The following is an 18,978-nucleotide window of genomic DNA, read 5'->3' as shown; positions in this document are numbered from 1 at the left end:
TTAAAAATGTTTATTTGGTGACGAGGGAATCCAAAGGTTCTAATTGGGTGACCTAAGTCGCAAGGTAGGACGCGAAGCACTGGATCTGTTGTCGCCGGTACTCTTCCTCAGGCCACGACCACGGTGCTCACCACAGTTAGATTCATACTCACTGAACCTCTCTCTCTCTCTCTCTCTCTCTCTTTCTTGTTCTCTCTGCAGCGACCTTTGCTCTCCATGGATCTATGATCTGCAATTGTTTCCCATAGATTTAGGATGGCCAATTTCCTAGCTCAGTTCCAGACGATCAAGAGTTCCTTCGACCGTCTCGTAATTGCTGGTGAATCTCTATTTTCCCTCCACCCCGCTTCCAATTTTTAGCTTAATTATCAACTTTATTGATCTCCTTTCTTTACCCTTGCCGATTTGGACTGCAATTGAGTTTACACTTGCTTTTTCCGTAATGCCAATTGGTAGTGAGCTTCAGAAATGATAGTAGATTCTTGCTTAATTAACACATTGTTACTTCTCCAGCTCTGATATCTCAGGGTTTTGGTGTTCAAGTGCCTATTCTGCTTGATTACTTAAAAACAAAATTGATATGGCATTGAGGACCTCGAATGATGATTAAACATTTTTCTTTATTTTTCTTCCGTTTTTTGTTCTAAATTGAATCATTTCCAGATTGGTATTAGAAACTGCTTGTAAGTCCTTTCCTTTATCCTTGTGGCCTGAATTTTGGTTGCCTTCTACTTGGTTGCTAGCAATTTTGTGTTTGAATGGTAGTTGTGCCAAGTTCTCTTCGGGAAGATCGTTGTCCCAATCATTCTGAAATGTCTTTGTAACAGTGAAAGATATAGATACCTTTATGTCTCTTTGTCCTTGCTTTACGTTGGTAGTGTGGCTAATCATTTTGCTTTTAATTACTTTCAGTTGAAGATGTTAGTGACTTGTGGCCTACTGTGAAGAACGGATTTGAGGAGAGATTACCATTTAAAAGAGCTTGTTTGAATAACAAGACACGTAATCCCGTTTTAGTTGACAAATTGCCTGCTGAGTTCATATTGACTACGGATGCACGACTTCGTAGTAGGTTCCCTCAAGAGCAGTATTTATTTTGGTTTCGTGAACCATATGCAACTGTTGTTCTTGTCACCTGTGAGGTAACTAAAGGTTTGCTTGTTCTTAGGTGCACTTGTATGGTATTGGGAAATAACTAACTTGGTCAGTCTTTTGAGTTTATTAATGTGAAGTTAAAACTAATAAAGTTTCTTCATAGTTTGCTTACTAGTGATGATACTCCTATTCTTTGCATACCTTTACGAGAACTAAACTTATAATTTTCTTTTCATTTGGTTTAGGATCTTGATGAATTTAAGACTATTCTTAAACCACGTTTGAAGCTGATTGTCCAAAATGATGAGCGGGAGTGGTTTATAGTATTTGTATCTAAAGCTCACCCAAATAACGATCAAGCCACCAAACAGGCAAAAAAAGTGTATAGCAAACTTGAAGTTGATTTTAGCTCGAAGAAGAGAGAAAGGTAACCCTAGTACTTGGACTTGTATTTATTTTTTTCTAGTGTATTTATTATTATTCATAGGCTCATGTGTTCACCTGGTTATTGAAAGGTCAATTAGGTAGAAAGTTAGTACCTCTTTAGCAGATTTTATGTATAGATAGTAGCACTTCAGGAAATTCATAGCCTTTTTAATTTATACCTGATTTAGGCATATGTCATTGTAGTCGCATTCATCTTACTATATTATTGCACGGCCTAAGGCCTTGAACAATTAATCTTGCTATCTCCAGATTTCACCAGTTATATTTCTTATACTATTATACTTTTCCATGTATTTGATGATGTGAAATATTCAAGACCTTATGAGATGCATTTATTACTAGGACTCAAAGATGAAATGAAGGTCAAAAGCAACTTGATGAATGTGTTTATATGTTTCTTTTAGGTGCTGTAAATTAGACATCCTTTGCCCTGAGGCAAATTTTTGGGAGGATCTGGAATCCAAGATAATGGAGTCCATAAGAAATACCTTGGATAGACGTGTCCAGTTTTATGAAGATGAGATTCGCAAGTTAAGCGAACAAAGGTTGATGCCAGTCTGGAACTTCTGCAATTTCTTTATTCTGAAGGTTTGTCATTTGCCAATATGCTTGGACATAGAGGTTCCCAGATGTTTATTTATTATCATAATTGTTTTTGACTTTAGACCACACCAATAGAATAACCGTAGAGGTTCTAGGCCGTTTGATGCAAGTAAATGTTTTCTCTAATTATTTAAAGCCCTGTTTAATTAAACCCTTATCAACATACTTATAATAGCAATTTTCAGTTTCTTATAGAAGTTTTTTGGATCTTTTAACACTTTATTATATCCCAGGAAAGCTTGGCATTTATGTTTGAGATGGCTCAGCTTCATGAAGATGCATTACGCGAATATGATGAACTAGAGCTCTGCTATTTAGAAACAGGTGTCATCTTTTTTCTTTTTTTTTTTTTCTTGGGATAAAAGGTGTCATGCATTTCTATTATATGATATAAGTTATGCTTGATATTAAAATGAATAACACTCCCCTTTCAAAAGAAAGATATTGTTTATGCTTATGGATATAAAGACAAATAAGTAAGCAAAAAACTCATCCTTTACTGATGGGTGCATTCTCTTGCCTCTTGATAACATCTCCTTTTGGCGAAGGGTATCTTGGCTCCGTTTAAGGCAGGCCTTTCCTACATCCAATCCTATTGATAAGTGTCAGTTTCCTACTAACACACATGCACACATATGCATACCCCACATTCCTTGACATTCGTCTGATTCAGGCAATGGTTGTACGTGTCACGATTTTCTGTTTCTTTTCAGTCAAGGAAACTATTGGAACCTTTTTTAGTTTCAGCACTTAATCATGGCTGGTAATTTTCTTTGTGGTTGATGAAGTATAACGTAGTTGAATTGTGTAGTGAATATGATTGCAAAGCAGAGAGATTTTGGTGGAATTGACCATGGTGACGACCAAGCGATGTTGCTTAATCCTGGGAGCAAGCCATTGACACAGATTGTTCAAGATGACTCATTCCGGGAATTTGAATTTAGACAATATCTTTTTGCCTGCCAATCAAAGGTGTGCATTACCATTACTGAGATTACCTGCGTTACTGTTTAAGATTTATGTCAGTGGCTTTTCAATCAATAAGATATTCATACGTTTCTGGGGTGAGTTTACTGCAAATTTGTTTGTTACTATGCTTTTGCAATTCTTTTTAATCTAATTGACTGCTTAAAGTGGATTTTATAGCTGGTGAAATGTGAGTTTAGTTGGTAAAACTGCTGGTCTCTATAGAAATTATGCACTGTTTGATGAGACAATGGTGTTGGGTAATGCATTCTCCATTTCTATCTTGCATAGACTTTATCGTTTACTGTTTGGAGTGGTTATTCAGATAGTTGCTTTAGTGTAATGGATCTGATGCAGGATAATGAATAACTATTTCTTAATTTTCATTTGAATTCTAATGGTTTATTGTTTTAGTTAGTAGTTAGTTAGTTACCTAGTTTGTAGCTTATAGGCTAACCAACTAGTTCCTTTAAAATAGATGGTTAATCTTTTGTTATTGACTTACTTTTTGATTCCTAATAAACATCCCTTTGTGGATTCTTGGAGATAACTCCTTTGATGTTGGGTTCCTTTAGTTATTATTATGCTTATTATTATTAGTTCAAACGAAGGGATGGGCTATGGATTGAACCTTTTAACTTTTCAAGAAAGTTACTAATACCTTAATCAATTGTGATATATTAAGGTTCGCCGTTAGTTATAAGTTGTAACCGGTAATTTGTTGGCCAGCTATGTTGAACAATCTTACTTTCATATGGAAGTATTGAAGGAAAATGATAATCAAAACGTATTTGGATTTAATTTAAGATATGAAAAAAAAAACTTTACCGTATAATATCGAGTACCTGTTTCTTATTACAAATTAGCAATCTGGTAGATCGTGATGATTGACTGAGAAAACTCTCTCATGCACACATGCACATTAACACTTGCACAAGTAGTTACAGACAAAGTATTCATACAATGCTGGACAAAACCAATATATTATTGTTGCTAATTGGATGGCCTTAAATAAGATTTAAAATTTGCATTTTTATATCTAGAGTTTCATCTAAATTAAGTACTACTTTTGGCATCTTTTCATTGTTTTTTAGGTTATCTAAAGGAATTCTGTTCTTAAAGATTTGAACTGTCGCTCACCTACATATATGTTATTTTCTAGCTATTATTCAAGCTCAACAGACCTTTTGAAGTTGCTTCGAGAGGCTATACATTCATCATTGCCTTCTCAAAGGCTCTGGCTATACACGAGGTGTCTATTTTCTATATATTTTTTATCTTCCTGCGTATCATAAGAAATATTCTTTGTGTAGCTAGTTAGAGATGCTATTCTGGCTGGGAATCTCTTTTCCATTTCAATTAGTGTTCCACGTTCTTCACTTAACTTTTTTTCCTTCTCCTCAAATTCCTCAGAACATATTACCTTTCTGTATGCGTGAAGTATGGGTAACAACTGCTTGCATGGCCTTGATCAATGCAATTGCTTCACATTTTAGTGAAGGTACTATGGCCCCAGATACAGAAAAAGAGTTTTTCCGCCTACAGGGTGATCTTTATTCATTATGCAGAGTGAAGGTAAATAAATTTCTTCCGTCTGGAAGAAATAGAATGCTAAACTTTCATTTCAGCTTATATATTTTTGTAATATTTATCGTCATTTTAGGTTGTAATAGTAGAAGGATCATACTGTGATGTGATGTTTCATCTTTACTTTTCATCAATCTAAATAGTGCCAGTACTACTATCTCCTCTTCTTTTCTTAAGTTAAAAGTCCTTTTCTTAAGTTAAAAGTCCTTTTCTTCACACCCTTTCTCCTACCTTGTGAGTTGTGTCTGTCATCATTGAACACATTCAAACATTGGTATTGTCAAGATTATTGCTGTGAGAAGTGAGAACATTTTTATGTGAAAAGCAGCTGCCAATGGTCGAATACCTCATCAATAAACTGAAATCCAATGTTTCAAAATAATTAAATATTTCTTGGAGGGTGTGAGACTACAAATAACATATTTGTGTAATTTATTATTCAAACAGACATGTTAGACCTAATAGTGATGCCATATGATTTTGGCAGTTTATGAGGCTCGCAGAGTTAATTGGATATGGTCCTTGTATAGAGAGAAGTCCAGTCAACAGGTGAGATTCATATTGACAACCAAGAGCAATGTTCAGTTGCTTACTTTTAGCAGATTGATTGGTGAATTTAAATTACTTTCATCACAGTATTCTGGTACTCATGATTTGGCCAGACAATTTTTTCAACATCCTACATTTTCATCAATTTCTATTTTTTTTACTTGACTTCTTATGACCAGTGCTTCGCTGAGCATGCTACCTTGGCCCAAGCCGTCAATTTGGCCCGCTGTTCCACCTGATGCTTCATCTGAAGTGTTAGCAAAGGAAAAAGTAAGTTGTGAATGTGGCATGGTAAAACAGTTGTTGTCTGTGAGTGTCTTCATAGTTCATGGATAGGAAATTGCTTTTAGCTGAAAAAGTAAGTTCTGGTTTTAACTGAACGATTGACAAAATTTTGGAAACAACAATGGCTCGACTCCCGCCTTTAATTTTATTAAAAAGAAAAATGAAGACATTTTGAAGTCTTTACACATTGTCTAATATCTCAGTGATGAAAGTCCACAATATGACTAGCAGAGTTTTTAAATGATTGAATCTTAGTATCAAAGCCTATATAATTTCAATCATCTCTCTTGTACTAAAGGTTCTAATTCCAAATTATTCTTTTGCATCAAAATGTTAGTTTAATTAAGCATCTGATCTGATGTAATAATCTGGTTGGAGAGGAAGAAACAGGCTAAGCGTTTTACATTCATAGGTTATTATTGCAAGTTGCGACCATGCAACTGTTTCCTTTAACTGATAATGTGTAATCTCTTCTCATTTCATGGTTTCCCTAGGTTGATAACTGTTGAAGATATGTCATTCTTTATTTAGATACTTTCTATTACCTCTATAGAAAATGTAAATGGCTCTTTTGTGTAGATTATTCTTCAAGAAACTCCACGAGTCAAGCACTTTGGTATCCAAAAGAAACACCTGCCTCTAGAACCTTCCTTGCTATTGAGAGAAGCAAATCGCCGGAGGGCTTCCCTTTCTGCGGGAAATACGCTTGAAATGTTTGATGGGCGACCAGCCTTTATTGATGGGTAATGGAATATAAAAAATTGTATGTTTAGGAACACATACTTTTTCATCTCTTTCTCTTCTAATGTCAATCATTTCTAATTCATATTTACCTACTCGTATGTTTTTACTGGCAGACCAGGTCCGGATATGTCACCAAAGATGTCCCCTAATAAATCACCTGGGAGCTCCATGTCACGTACTTACTCTTCCCCAGGATTTGAAAACACAATCGATCGACCTATGAGACTTGCTGAGATTTATGTTGCTGCAGAACATGCTTTGAAGCAAACCATCTCTAGTTCTGATCTGTGGAAGTGCCTATCAGCTGTGGAGGAGTTTGAGGTAAGAAACATGCAGCAATTCCTGCAAAAGACTAACACACTTGATTTGATGCACACCATGCACGATACTTTGCAAAAGTTTTGGCCTCTCAGTTCCTTCGTTTCCATATTTGTTTGTTGGACAAACTACAAAAAATGGGCACTATAGATTGGGTACTCTAGATTGGATACTTTAGATTGGATGATGTGTTCATCTTCGAATTGTGGGATTCGGTTACATTTTCGATTCTTCTTTATTTGTTTGATATATTTAGATATTGCCGAACGCATTAGATATGTTTAGAACTATACATCAGAAAATGATTGGATATTTAAAAACCATCAAGCACCAAGAGCATAGTGGATTCAGCTGGATAATGGAAAAGACGAAATTCTGTAGAAAGATAGAGGTGTGAAAGAGTCCTTGTGAATGGGAATATTTCTGGTAGCAGAAGTGGTTAATGGTTTTCCTTCGTCAAATTAGACCTTTCCTTGGTCACAAGTCACAACCCTATAAACCCCACCCGTTTTGGGATCTCAGAGTCGGCGGTGATTTGAAATTTCTTCATTCTTCAACATAGCATTTCAAAGTTCATAAATTATTTATGCTTATGGATATATCCATCTCAGGGTTTCGTTATAATTATGTTTTTGTTAGAAATAAGGGGCTCTGTTGATAGCTTATAGCCCAAGTTAGTATTTTATTTTACCCTAAGTTTATTTTCTTTTTTTCATATGAGGATTTGCTAAAGCTATAAAGTTGTCTTCTCTTTCATTGTGTGTGAAAATAATAAAATGTGACTCTCTATCATGGTTTTTTCTCCCTGTTCTAGGGTTTTCCACATAAACCTAGTGTTCTCTTTTTCACCGTTTTTAACATGGTATCAGAGCTTTGCGACGAACCCTAGTCAACATTTAGCGAAAACCAACTAATGCAAGATAACCTTAGTTTTGCACCAACCTAGCTTCCATCGCAGTTGCCAATGGGGTCTTTGACCACCACCACCTCCAGAGTCGTTGATTTTTCCACCATCAACATTGCCACTACTGTCCAAGCCGTCGTGATTGTCATCTTCAGTCTTTGAAAATCTGTCCAATTCTAGCACCGTTACAACTCTTTGATGGAAACCTTAATTGAAACATACACGGTGAAACTGAGATTAGTGAGTTGTCCACCTATCACAGAGGTAAATCCCCTGTCGCGGCAATGAGCTTCTTATAACTTCCTCATCTTACTTCGCCTAGTTATGAACATCAAGGTTCAATTGGTTTATCCCTGGTCATGGTATAACAACAGTTGGCTAATCTTTAAACAAGTTTTCAGCAACAAACCGCCGCTCTCGAGGCAGCCTTAGGTGTTTCCGCAAACTTAAATTCCAGAACAATGAATTTTGACATTCATTCGGTCTACCGATGCATCTAGAGAATCTGGTAACCTCTTTCTGCAAACTATTTGTCAGGCTCTATGGAAAATTCCACAGGGTTAATTGTGGGGGAAAAGTTGAATGGCTAGAATTATTTCTTCTTGTCTTAGTCCATTAAAATGGGCCTTGAGGGGGCGTCACAATACCAAGACCTAGACTAGGAGATCCTCAAGAGCGCATTTGGAAAAGGAAAGGACTCCCTGCTTCGATCACTACTGATTAATAGTATGAAACCACATATAGGAAAATCGTTATAATATGCTGTGACTGCTTGAGATATCCTAGACACAGTCCAATAATTATATTCTAAAAGGCAGAATTTGTCTCGTCTTTATACTCTTATGTAAACAGGCTCACGAGTGCAAATAGGGGACGATGGATGTCACTTCATACTTTAACAAATTGTCCTAGATCTAGCGGGCGATGGATATGTGTTATGAAATTATTTGTGTTGGAATGCCTTGAATCGTTATGTGACGTTACGAATGACCTAGTACAGGTGTCACAGTTGACTCTAGGATTTAAAGAAGTGCAATCTATATACTCTCTAACTTAGTGACATCAAATTGTATTAAAAAACGTTATCTCTAATAATATTTGTTTACTCTCTGCTTATGGACGTAGCTAACACACTGTTAGTGAACCACATATATTTACTTGTTGATCTTTACATTCTTCATATTACGTAATTGTTGATTCCGTAACAATTTGGAATTGTTTGTGTGGAGGTGTTCAGTATTTTAAGATTGAGGAGGTTGATCGTGCTTATGATTTCCTAGTTGGTTTGAACTCCAAGTTCGATATAGTGCAAGGCCGTATACTAGGACATAGGCCTATACCTTCTCTTATGGAAGTGTGTTCTCAGCCAGGTGCTATAAACAGCATGACTGTATCTGCTACTAATTCTATTGCTTTCAGTGGGAAATTATCTGATTCTGATAGTTACAAGCAAAATGAGAAACAAGCCCCGGTGTGTGAACATTGCAAGAGATGGTGGCATACGAAAGAACAATGCTGAAAGTTGCATGGTAGACCGCCAAATGGCAGAAGATGTCCTTCAAATGACAAGCCCAACTCTGGTTGGACTCTTAGGAATGAACTGGCGAGTGCTCCCTAGTCACCGTCTTAGGTGAATTGCTAAAGTGATCCTGGTGTTGCCTCCTCAATGGGGCTGTTGTTCAATTAGGTACCTCTCAATTCTTAAGTCTCCTCAGCATAAATGGCGAGAAACCATAGATACTTAATTCAAAGGCTACAGATCATTTGACTAGATCCTATGATAATTTTCTACCATATCCTTCAAGTGCCGGTAATGAAAAGATTTGAATTGCAAATGGGTCATTTGCTCCTATTGCGGGTAAGGGTCATATTTCTCCCTTGGGTGGTTCAACTTTACAAAATATGCTATATTTACCCAAAATATTTTAAAATTTGCTACCTATTAGTAAGATAGCTAGAGATTTGAATTGTCAAGTTGCCTTCCCTCTAGATAATGTTTTCTTTCAGGACTTGGGCTCGGGGAAGATGATTGACACTGCTTGGCATAATAGCAGACTCTATGTCCTTGACGATGATACTCCTTCTAGGAGTTGTTATAAGACTAGTTTGTTGTCTTCTTATTTTTCAACTTCAGAAAAATATTGTATATTGTGACATTTCCGCCTTGGTCACCCAAATTTCCAATGTATGAAATATTTATTTCCTCATTTATTTAATAAAGTTGATGTCTCTTCTATCTTGTGATGTGTGCATTCGTGCAAAAAAGCATAGGGTCACCTTTCCATCTCAACCTTATAAACCTTCTCAGCAGTCAGCCCTTCACCCTTGTTCATAGTGATGTTTGGGGTCCCACAAGTATTACCACCTCTTTGGGCAAACGTTGGTTTGTAACCTTTATTGATGATCATACCCATCTCACATGAGTTTTTCTCCTCACTGATAAATGGTCGTGAGTTGTTTAATAACACCCTTTGTGATTTTCTGTCTTCTAAAGACATTGTCCAACAATACTCCTCAACAGAACGAGGTGGCTGAAAGGAAAAATTGTCACCTCCTCGAGGTTGCATGGTCTATCATGCTGTCTACTTCGCTTCCATCATACTTGTGGAGGGATGCAGTTCTCAGTTTTCACTGCAACTCATCTTATCAATCGAATGCCATTTAGTGTCCTCCAACCTAAACCTCTCTTGAATGCCTCAAGGAGTCATACCCTACCACGCGACTTATTTCTAATGCCTTTCTTTGGGTGGACTGCCTTTGTCCATAATCATGGTCCTAGTCAAACTAAGGTTACCCCTCGTGCTCATAAATGTGTCTTCGCTGGGTATCCCCTTCACCAACAAGGTTATAAATGCTTCCACTCTTCTTTCCGAAAGTACTTCATTTCCATGGATGTAACATTTCATGGGAGGATCAAGCTTTCTTCCTTATTAGTCATGTTCAGGAGGAGAGTACAAGTGAAGAGACTAACGAGTTCACATCTTCAATCCCTACTAACCGTCTTGAGGCCCGTGACACTGTTCTACCCACTGAAAAAATCCCTTGGATAACTTACTACAGGAAGAATCTCATAAAGGAAGTGGTGTCCCCTACTACTCCATCGTCTTTGGTCCATGGAGCTAAATCAACACAAGCTCGAGGTACTACTGGTCCTGATAATACTAACTTGTATTTTTAGAATGATATTATTGGTTTGGCTGAGAGGACTAATACGTTAGTTCCAAAGAATAACGAGGTTTCAAGCAGTGAGACATCGATAGAAACACAAGAGGGTGAGGCTCTTCCTTAGGCTGGAAAAGATTATAAAAATCCCCTTACATACGAGGAATCTGACAAATCAAGGGATTATGATATCTCTCTTGACACGTCCATTGCTTTGAGAAAGGACACCAGGCCCTGCACCAAGTATCCCATGTACAACTTTCTATCATACAATAATCTGTCTTCTGGGCATTCACTGCCAGCCTTGATACAACAACAATACCTTGAGTGGAAGACTGTCGTTATAGAAGAAATGGGAGCTCTTGAAAAGAATAATATACGGGACCTTTATGCTCTTCTTAAAGGGCATAAACAGTTGGGGTGCATTGGGTAGCATTGGGTATTCACTCTAAAGTATAAATCATATGGAACTCTAGATAGGTACAAGGTCAGACTTGTAGTGAAAGAGTTTACTCAAACTTATGGGATTGATTATTTTGAGACTTTCTCCTTTGTAGCGAAGTTAAACACACTTCGAGTCCTTCTTGTTGCAATTAATAAAGACTAGTCTTTCCATCAACGTGGTGTGAAAAATGCATTTTTGAATGGTGAATTAGAAGATGTTTATATAAGCCATCCCCAAGTTTTGAGCTCAGTTTGATAATCGGGTATGTAAACTTAGGAAGTCTCTGTATGGTTTGACCAGTCTCTAAGAGCGTGGTTCAATAGGTTTACTACATTTGTTAAGTCCCGAGGTTTCACTCAGGGACACTCTGATCACACGTCGTTTACATAAAGGTCAATATCGGGGAAAATTGTTCTAATTGTGTATGTAGATGATATTCTCTTGTCAAGAAATGATAAGGCTAAGATCACTAGGCTAAAAATAAAATAGTTGATGAGTTTGAGATCAAAGATCGAGGGAATCTAAAGTATTTCTTTGGAATGGAGACGACAAGATTAAGAGAGGATTTTTGTATCACAACGAAAAAACACCATTGACCTGTTAAAAGAAAGAGGTTTGACTGGATGTAGACCCGCAACCACTCCTATTGAATTCAATGCAAAATTGAGAGATTTTGTTCACAAAGTTCCTATTGGCAAGGAGTGGTATTGGCGTCTAGTGTGGGAAAGCTGATTTACTTATATCATACTAGACCAAATATTTCCCATGTTTTCAATGTTAGTTAGTTTATGCGTGCTCCCTACAAAGAACATATGGAAGTTGGGAATCGCATGAGATATTTAAAAAGCTCTTTGGGCAAAGGTCTGATGTTCAGTAAAACTGACAGAAAATGCATTGAGGCTTATACCGACTCTGATTAGGCATGATCAATTATTGATAGAAAATCTACGTCTCAGTATTGTACGTTTGCGTGGGTAACCTAGTTACTTGGAAGTAAGAAGTGAAGTGTTGTTGCTAGAACCAGCATTGAAGCTAAATACGGAGCTATGAGTTCAGGAATCTATAAAGCAATCTAGTTGAAGAAAGTTTTGTCTGATCTTCACTAAGTCAATGTTTTACCTATGAAGCTCTATTGTGATAATAAAGCGGCTATAAGCATAGCTAATAATCATGTACAACAAGATAGAACGAGACATGTGGAGTTTGGCACATTTTATAAGAGAGAAATTGGTCAAGGTAAGCATCCATATATTCCATCTTGTCAACAAGTTGGTGATGTACTCACTAAAGGGTTTCTTAAGCCAAGTTTTTACTCATGTGTTAGCAGGTTGGGTCTAATTGATGTCTACGAGGCAACTTGAGGGGGAGTGTTGGAAATAAGGGGCTTTGTCGATAGTTTATAGCCCTGAGGACATTTTAGTATTTTATTTTACCCCAAGTTTTTTTCCTTTTTTTTTGTATTAGGGCATGCTAAAGCCTATAAAGTTGTCTTATTTTGTAACTTTCATTGTGTGTGTAGAGATACTACAAGTTTCAAACTAAAAATACCAAACAAATGGCAAAACAGGGCACTCTGATATCTTTTATTTATATATAAGCCAAAAGATGGTTACAGCAGTCACAATATGATAATAACAAAGAAAAGACACAAGAAAACATACCTAGCCTCCTTTTAGCAAGCTGAATATTCCCTCAGGCTACAGCAGCCTTTCCTCCCAAAAGATGACTAAATTTAACCTAGCTACCCAATCCCCAAAAAGATATATTTATATCCCTGCCCCTCATTCCTCCCCGTGGGCCTCACTTGCACGATCTATCCTGATCATTCCCTCATCATTTGTTGCCTGGGTTTTTACCTTTCTGCCCCTCCTTTTGTATGTATGGACAATAGGGGGCCTTACAATGTGAAAATAATAAAAAAGTGACTATCTTGGTTTTTTCTCCCTGTTCTACGTTTTTCACACAAACCTAGTGTTCTTTTTTTCACCGTTTAACAGTTTTCGTCACTACTATATATAAAAACTTCTATTGTAGAACCTGTGGTTATTATCTCCCTGTATATAGTAGGGTGTGCATTTTTTTATTTTGATCAAGTTTGTTTTTGTTGCTTTCAGAAAAAGTATTTGGAGCTAACTAAGGGTGCTGCGGAAAATTACCACCGATCCTGGTGGAAAAGACATGGGGTTGTTCTCGATGGTGAAATAGCTGCTGTTAGCTTTAGACATGGAAACTTCGATTTGGCTGCGAAGTCTTATGAGAAGGTTTGTGCCCTTTTTGCTGGTGAAGGATGGCAGGATCTCTTAGCTGAAGTTCTTCCAAATTTGGCAGAATGTCAAAAGGAACTAAATGATGATGCTGGCTACCTCTCGTCTTGTGTGAGATTGTTATCATTAGATAAAGGTTTATTTTTGACAAAAGATCGCCAAGCTTTTCAGTCAGAAGTAATACGTCTTGCACACAGTGAGATGAAGGACCCTGTACCCTTAGATGTTTCCTCATTAATTACATTTTCTGGAAATCCTGGACCCCCTCTAGAATTGTGTGATGGTGATCCTGGTACTCTGTCTATTACTGTGTGGAGTGGCTTTCCTGATGATATAACTCTTGATTCACTGAGCCTTACTTTAATGGCCACGTACAATGGGGACGAAGGTGTTAAGGTATGTTTATTTCTCTATTCATGGGTGGATGCTTTTTGGCTATGTGCTGATCTATCTTTTGCGTTTCATTTGGTATCAACTTGGGTAACTTATCTTTCTGATTTGATATTGCAGCCAATAAGGAGTTCAACGGAAACTGTGCTAAACCCTGGTCGTAATATTATTACCCTTGCTTTGCCTCCTCAGAAACCAGGTTCTTATGTTTTAGGAGTTATTACTGGCCAGATTGGGAAGCTGAGATTTCGATCTCACAGTTTTTCCAAGGGCGACCCTGCTGACAGCGACGATTTTATGAGTTATGAGAAACCGACTAGACCGATCTTGAAGGTAATCAATACGAAGTTATGCTTAGAAGATGAACCAATCTAATTCATGATTTAGTTACAGGTTCTCTTTAAAGTTGCTAATTAGGAATTATGTAGGAGAGAAAATTTCTATCCATCTGCTCCTATCTTTTCTTATTTAATTTCCATGCATTAATTTGAAGAAGAATGTGAAAAGTTAGTTCTCTCTCTCTCTTAGGGGTGGGGGAGCAATACGCAATTTGTATTGCTCACTTTTGCATGGTGATGCTAATTAATTATTGCACTTTGATAGTTGTGAACTCTTCTTGTTAAGTATGAACTCTCCACACTTGATCTTTATCGTACATGTGAGTAAATTTTGGTGTGTTATCTGGGAACAATCGATTGAGTTAAATTTTAGTAGGTAAAGCTGCTTTGGTATTCTTTATTTGCCCTAAAACTATTCATTTATACATTTGGATAACAAAAGGTTAGTTTTCTTTTTTAGGTTTTCAAACCAAGACCATTAGTTGATCTTATCTCTGCCATTTCATCCCCACTGCTCGTAAATGAACCTCAGTGGGTTGGAATCATTGTCCGGCCCATCAATTACTCCCTTAAAGGAGCAATCTTGCATATTGATACCGGTCCTGGCTTAAAGATTGTAGAATCTCATGAAATTGAGATGGAGACCTATGCCGACTTGTTGAAAAATTCAATTGATGTGGCACACACTGGTGATTCAAACAACTTTGAACGGTTATGCCTCAGTGATGGTAGAATAGAATTTCCAGATTGGGCGAGCAATGAGACTTCTATTTTGTGGATACCAATTCACGCTGTCAATGAGAGGCTTGCAAGAGGATCAACTACAGGTTGACAATGAATAAGTGATGCAAAATTATGTCCTACTGTAAATTTATACTTTTTGTGACTAAGCTTTCGAATGTATGACATTTGTCTTTTATGGGCAGCCACCTCTCAGAGACTGAGTATTGTGGATGGGATGAGAACAATAGCACTCAAACTCGAATTTGGAGCTTTTCACAACCAGACGTTTGAGAAGTATATCTTTGTGCCATTTTGCAATTACAAAATCCTTTATCTTGTTATTTGAAATCTTCTTCTTTAATCATTTATATGGTTCTTATTTAGTACAATCTTGCCTGATATTCAGGACTCTAGCTGTGCATTTCACTGACCCTTTTCATGTGAGTACACGCATAGCTGATAAATGCAACGATGGCACTTTGCTTCTACAGGTACTGTCTTCTTGTTTAGAGCTTATATTTTTGGCTTACTTTTCTTTGTCAAATGCAAGATTATTGAGAACGTATTATTTTTGGTTGGGATGTTTTTTCTCTGGTCATAGGCCCGAACTTGGTTTATATTTGGAAAGTAAACAAGGTCTAGATGTTAAGTGTTAGGATACTTCCTACAAGAATCAAGATCTGGAGTACATTGAGAATTAAAGAAAAACCCAAGTATAAAGGAACTTGGAACCTCCCTTTGAATGCTCTCATTCGAGCCCTAGATCACTCCACAAAATAGTCTAACCTCCACCACTCACCCTCTTACTATTTATTCAACATCCAGTAATTAACTTTCCCTCTAATGACCACTATCTCCTTCTCCCTTAATACTAACTAATATTCTTATCTAGGTAGCATTTGATATCCATGGTTCTCTTTGTTCACATACTGAGAAATTAGATCTGAAAGTAAAGGATGGTTAGCTGGTGAGGGTCACATTTTGTCATTTTAAATGTTTGGGAGGAAATTAAAAATTGTTCATTTTTCTTTGCAATCTCCTTTGGAAACATAATTTCTTAAACTTTTTTATGCATCTTCCCATCCTCAAAAGGAAACAATGACTAAAGGAAACTTCACTCATCCCTGGCATCTTTATAACTTTGAAACAGCCTTTGAGAAAAAGGGCAGGATCTTCTTAAAAGGATCATAATAACTTTGTAAAGAAAAATATGCTCAAGGCTCTCTATCATGAAGAATCTTCATAAAAGGATCCTAACCGCACTTTTTGTTCTGTACTGCCTTGAAAGTAGTATTTTTGCAATATCCAGGAGAACAGCTTGAAACTTTATATAAAACCTCTTATGGTAGATGGCTATCCAACCAGCAATCTACGGAAAACCTTATCCGGGAGCTTCCCCCTTGACTTTCTGTTAAGTAGAATGGACAATCTGTTCTGGTATCAGATCAATACAGCATTTCCATCTTGATCAAAGCTGTTTGTTTTTGGCTTATATATATAATTTGGAATCCAATTTAATGTAGGGAAGAGCATTTTTCGGAAGGATCCTGTAAACGAGATTTAGTAGTGTTGTCTGAAGTCTTAACATTCACAACGTCAACTAGGTTTTTTTTTGTAACTGACTTGTGAGTATTTCTGCCATGATCTATGTTCTGTATGACCGTCTGCCTGTTACTTCCAGGTGATCATACATTCTGAAGTAAAGGCCACACTGACAGTATATGACGCCTGGCTTGATCTTCAAGAGGGGTTTGTTCATAATGGAAATGACAATGGAAGACCAACCTCTGGCTACTTTCCTTTAGTTATTTCCCCATCTTCTAGAGCAGGAATTCTCTTCAGTATACGCTTGGGAAAAACAAATAATGAAGGTAAGAACAACTGATAATTTTAGTATCGATAGTTGATATCTAGGCACCTAATTGAAGGATCAGGTAAATTGTGTTCTCTTAATTGATACCTTACACCGTAATAATCATCTAATTTATTTCTCACATGCAGTCCACGATGGTACCAATTACGTTTAAGTGTGTAAAAATTAGAAACCAGTGAAACTTTAAACTCCATGATTAATCCTTGCTTGCAGACGAAGGTGAAGTGACAAATCCAGAAAGCATACTAAATATTAGATATGGTATCTCTGGGGACAGAACGCTCGGGGCTCACCTGCCTGTTCTTATAGAGTCATCTGGAACTGAAGATGCTAAACAGGACTTGCTTTTCAAGAGCGCTCTAGTTTTGCAAAGGCCAGTGCTCGACCCTTGCCTGACTGTTGGATTTCTTCCTCTTCCTTCTGAAGGCCTAAGAGTCGGACAGCTTATTACTATGAAATGGAGGATCGAAAGGCTTAATAATTTACAAGAGAATGAAGATTCCAAATGCAATGTAAGTCTAGTTATGAAATTTTCTTAACTCCATGGACAAAGATGAATTTTAAAAACTCCACATTTGTACGTCTGCTGTTTTCCTTTGTTTGAAAGAATGAACGTTTTCTCCTTTTGACCACAATTTTATAGTGTTCCACCTTAAAATGTAATTCTTGATCAAGTGACTTTTCCTACATGAGAGCAATTTTATTGGAAAAATTCAGCAATTTTCATCTTCCTTAATCGTAGTTTGATTTGAGCTTATTTCAAATTAAGTGAAACGAGTTCTTTCTTTTGACTGTGGTTTCCCATTTTTTGAAAACGCATGATTGTTGGAAAGGTTATGAGCAAATGCCTTAGTAGGATACACAATGATAGTTATTTTTCGAGCATAATAGTCCATCTATAAGTCTGTAACTGAAAGTAGGAGTACACAATGATAAATGCTTGTTGTCCATGTATGTCACTAAATATAGTCTATTGCTTATGCAGCTTGATGATGTGTTATACGAAATTGATGCCAAGTCTGAAAATTGGATGATTGCCGGTCGGAAAAGAGGGCATGTTTCTCTCTCCCCTAACCAAGGTTTGTTCACCTTTTTTATCACACAAGAAAATGTTGGTGGATAATTACTGACTTGCAAGCCTATTAGAAGAAAAAGATCACTAAATTCTAAGTACTGTATCATTTTGATTACGCATTCCCAATGACAGGATCAAGAATGGTGATATCAATACTATGCATGCCGCTGGTGGCTGGCTATGTTCGTCCACCTAAACTTGGTTTGCCAAATATTGACGAGGCAAACATAAGTTGCAATCCTGCAGCTCCACACCTGGTTTGTGTTTTACCTCCCCCACTCAGCTCCTCCTTCTGCATTCCAGCATGATCGGTTTTCACGTATGTTTCTCATCGTCCTAGGTGGTTATTATAGTTATCCACTCCAGCTTCTTGAAAACAGACTCCTTCCCATCGTAAATTAGATTCATAAAGATTCAAACTAGGTGCTACTCTTGAATCTCTTTCACCTTCCCTCCCTCCCCCTGGTCAGATTTTTGGCCATCCGAAGAGTCTGATTTGTTCGGCTTAGGTACTTAGTGTGTACAGTACATCTCTTAGTGTAACGATGTGTCCTTTTATGGATGATATAGAGGCCAATTATAGAAACACCATTTTTAGAAAAGAAATGTTTGGGTAATGGGTTCATTTGAGGAACGAACTCAAATTCATATTGGAGTATTCTACCCCACACAACATTAATACTATTTGAGTGTACAGTGATTTTGATTTGTCTTGTAGTCTTTTGATAATTATAATTCATTTCTTCTCTATTTAGACTTTCTTCTCTTTTGTTCAATTATAAATTTAGTCTATAAATCTCTCTCAAGTTTTAAATTTTCGAATTTAGTTAGTTTTTTTTTTTTTTTTAATATAATTCATGTATCTACCTGAAAAAAATTAGAATTTTAGGATTTTTTTTAATAAAAAGTATATCTAATATTTTAATTAATTTTTTAACATGTTGAATATGTTAATGCTTTATTTGACATTAGTTTCTTAATGTGTTAAAAAAATTTGTCAGGGAGACAAAGGAGTTATCATACACAAAATTAAAGTTTAAAAATCTACTGATTTTTTTTAAGTTAAAAAGTCAAATGATTTATCTCTTTTAGTTGTTTGGGTAATATTGGGTTAAAAAACATTCACCAAACATTCATTTCTCTTTTATGGATTTTGCTGATTTTTATTGTTTTCAAACCTAGCAAAATAGATCAAATTGTTTGCATGATA

At 36.7% G+C, this 18,978-nt stretch overlaps 1 protein-coding gene across 1 annotated transcript; it reads left to right on the top strand.

Moving 5' to 3' along the window:
* Nucleotides 1-39: 39 nt before the first annotated feature.
* LOC101216596 (trafficking protein particle complex II-specific subunit 130 homolog) lies at nt 40-18,528 on the top strand. Its single transcript, XM_004150060.3, has 21 exons — nt 40-319; nt 913-1,142; nt 1,341-1,522; nt 1,947-2,130; nt 2,379-2,469; nt 2,957-3,117; nt 4,274-4,363; nt 4,525-4,686; nt 5,186-5,247; nt 5,427-5,517; nt 6,112-6,275; nt 6,390-6,597; nt 13,220-13,765; nt 13,880-14,092; nt 14,558-14,924; nt 15,024-15,114; nt 15,227-15,311; nt 16,502-16,691; nt 16,907-17,205; nt 17,679-17,772; nt 17,901-18,528. The coding sequence occupies exons 1-21, from the start codon at nt 256-258 to the stop codon at nt 18,074-18,076; spliced, it is 3,750 nt and encodes a 1,249-aa protein (XP_004150108.1). The 5' UTR covers nt 40-255; the 3' UTR covers nt 18,077-18,528.
* Nucleotides 18,529-18,978: the final 450 nt, after the last annotated feature.

Source organism: Cucumis sativus, chromosome 3, assembly GCF_000004075.3.
Source record: "Cucumis sativus cultivar 9930 chromosome 3, Cucumber_9930_V3, whole genome shotgun sequence".
Taxonomy (NCBI): Eukaryota; Viridiplantae; Streptophyta; class Magnoliopsida; order Cucurbitales; family Cucurbitaceae; genus Cucumis; species Cucumis sativus.
Note: the sequence above shows the minus strand (reverse complement) of the source record. Positions and strands in the feature narration are given on the sequence as shown.

Bases quoted from the DNA above. Each gene is read 5' to 3' on its own strand.
- LOC101216596 (XM_004150060.3), top strand. From the start codon at position 256: ATGGCCAATTTCCTAGCTCAGTTCCAGACGATCAAGAGTTCCTTCGAC. The intron at 5,248-5,426 runs GTGAGATTCATA...TCTTATGACCAG, and splicing joins GAGAGAAGTCCAGTCAACAG to TGCTTCGCTGAGCATGCTAC. The intron at 15,312-16,501 runs GTACTGTCTTCT...TGTTACTTCCAG, and splicing joins ATGGCACTTTGCTTCTACAG to GTGATCATACATTCTGAAGT.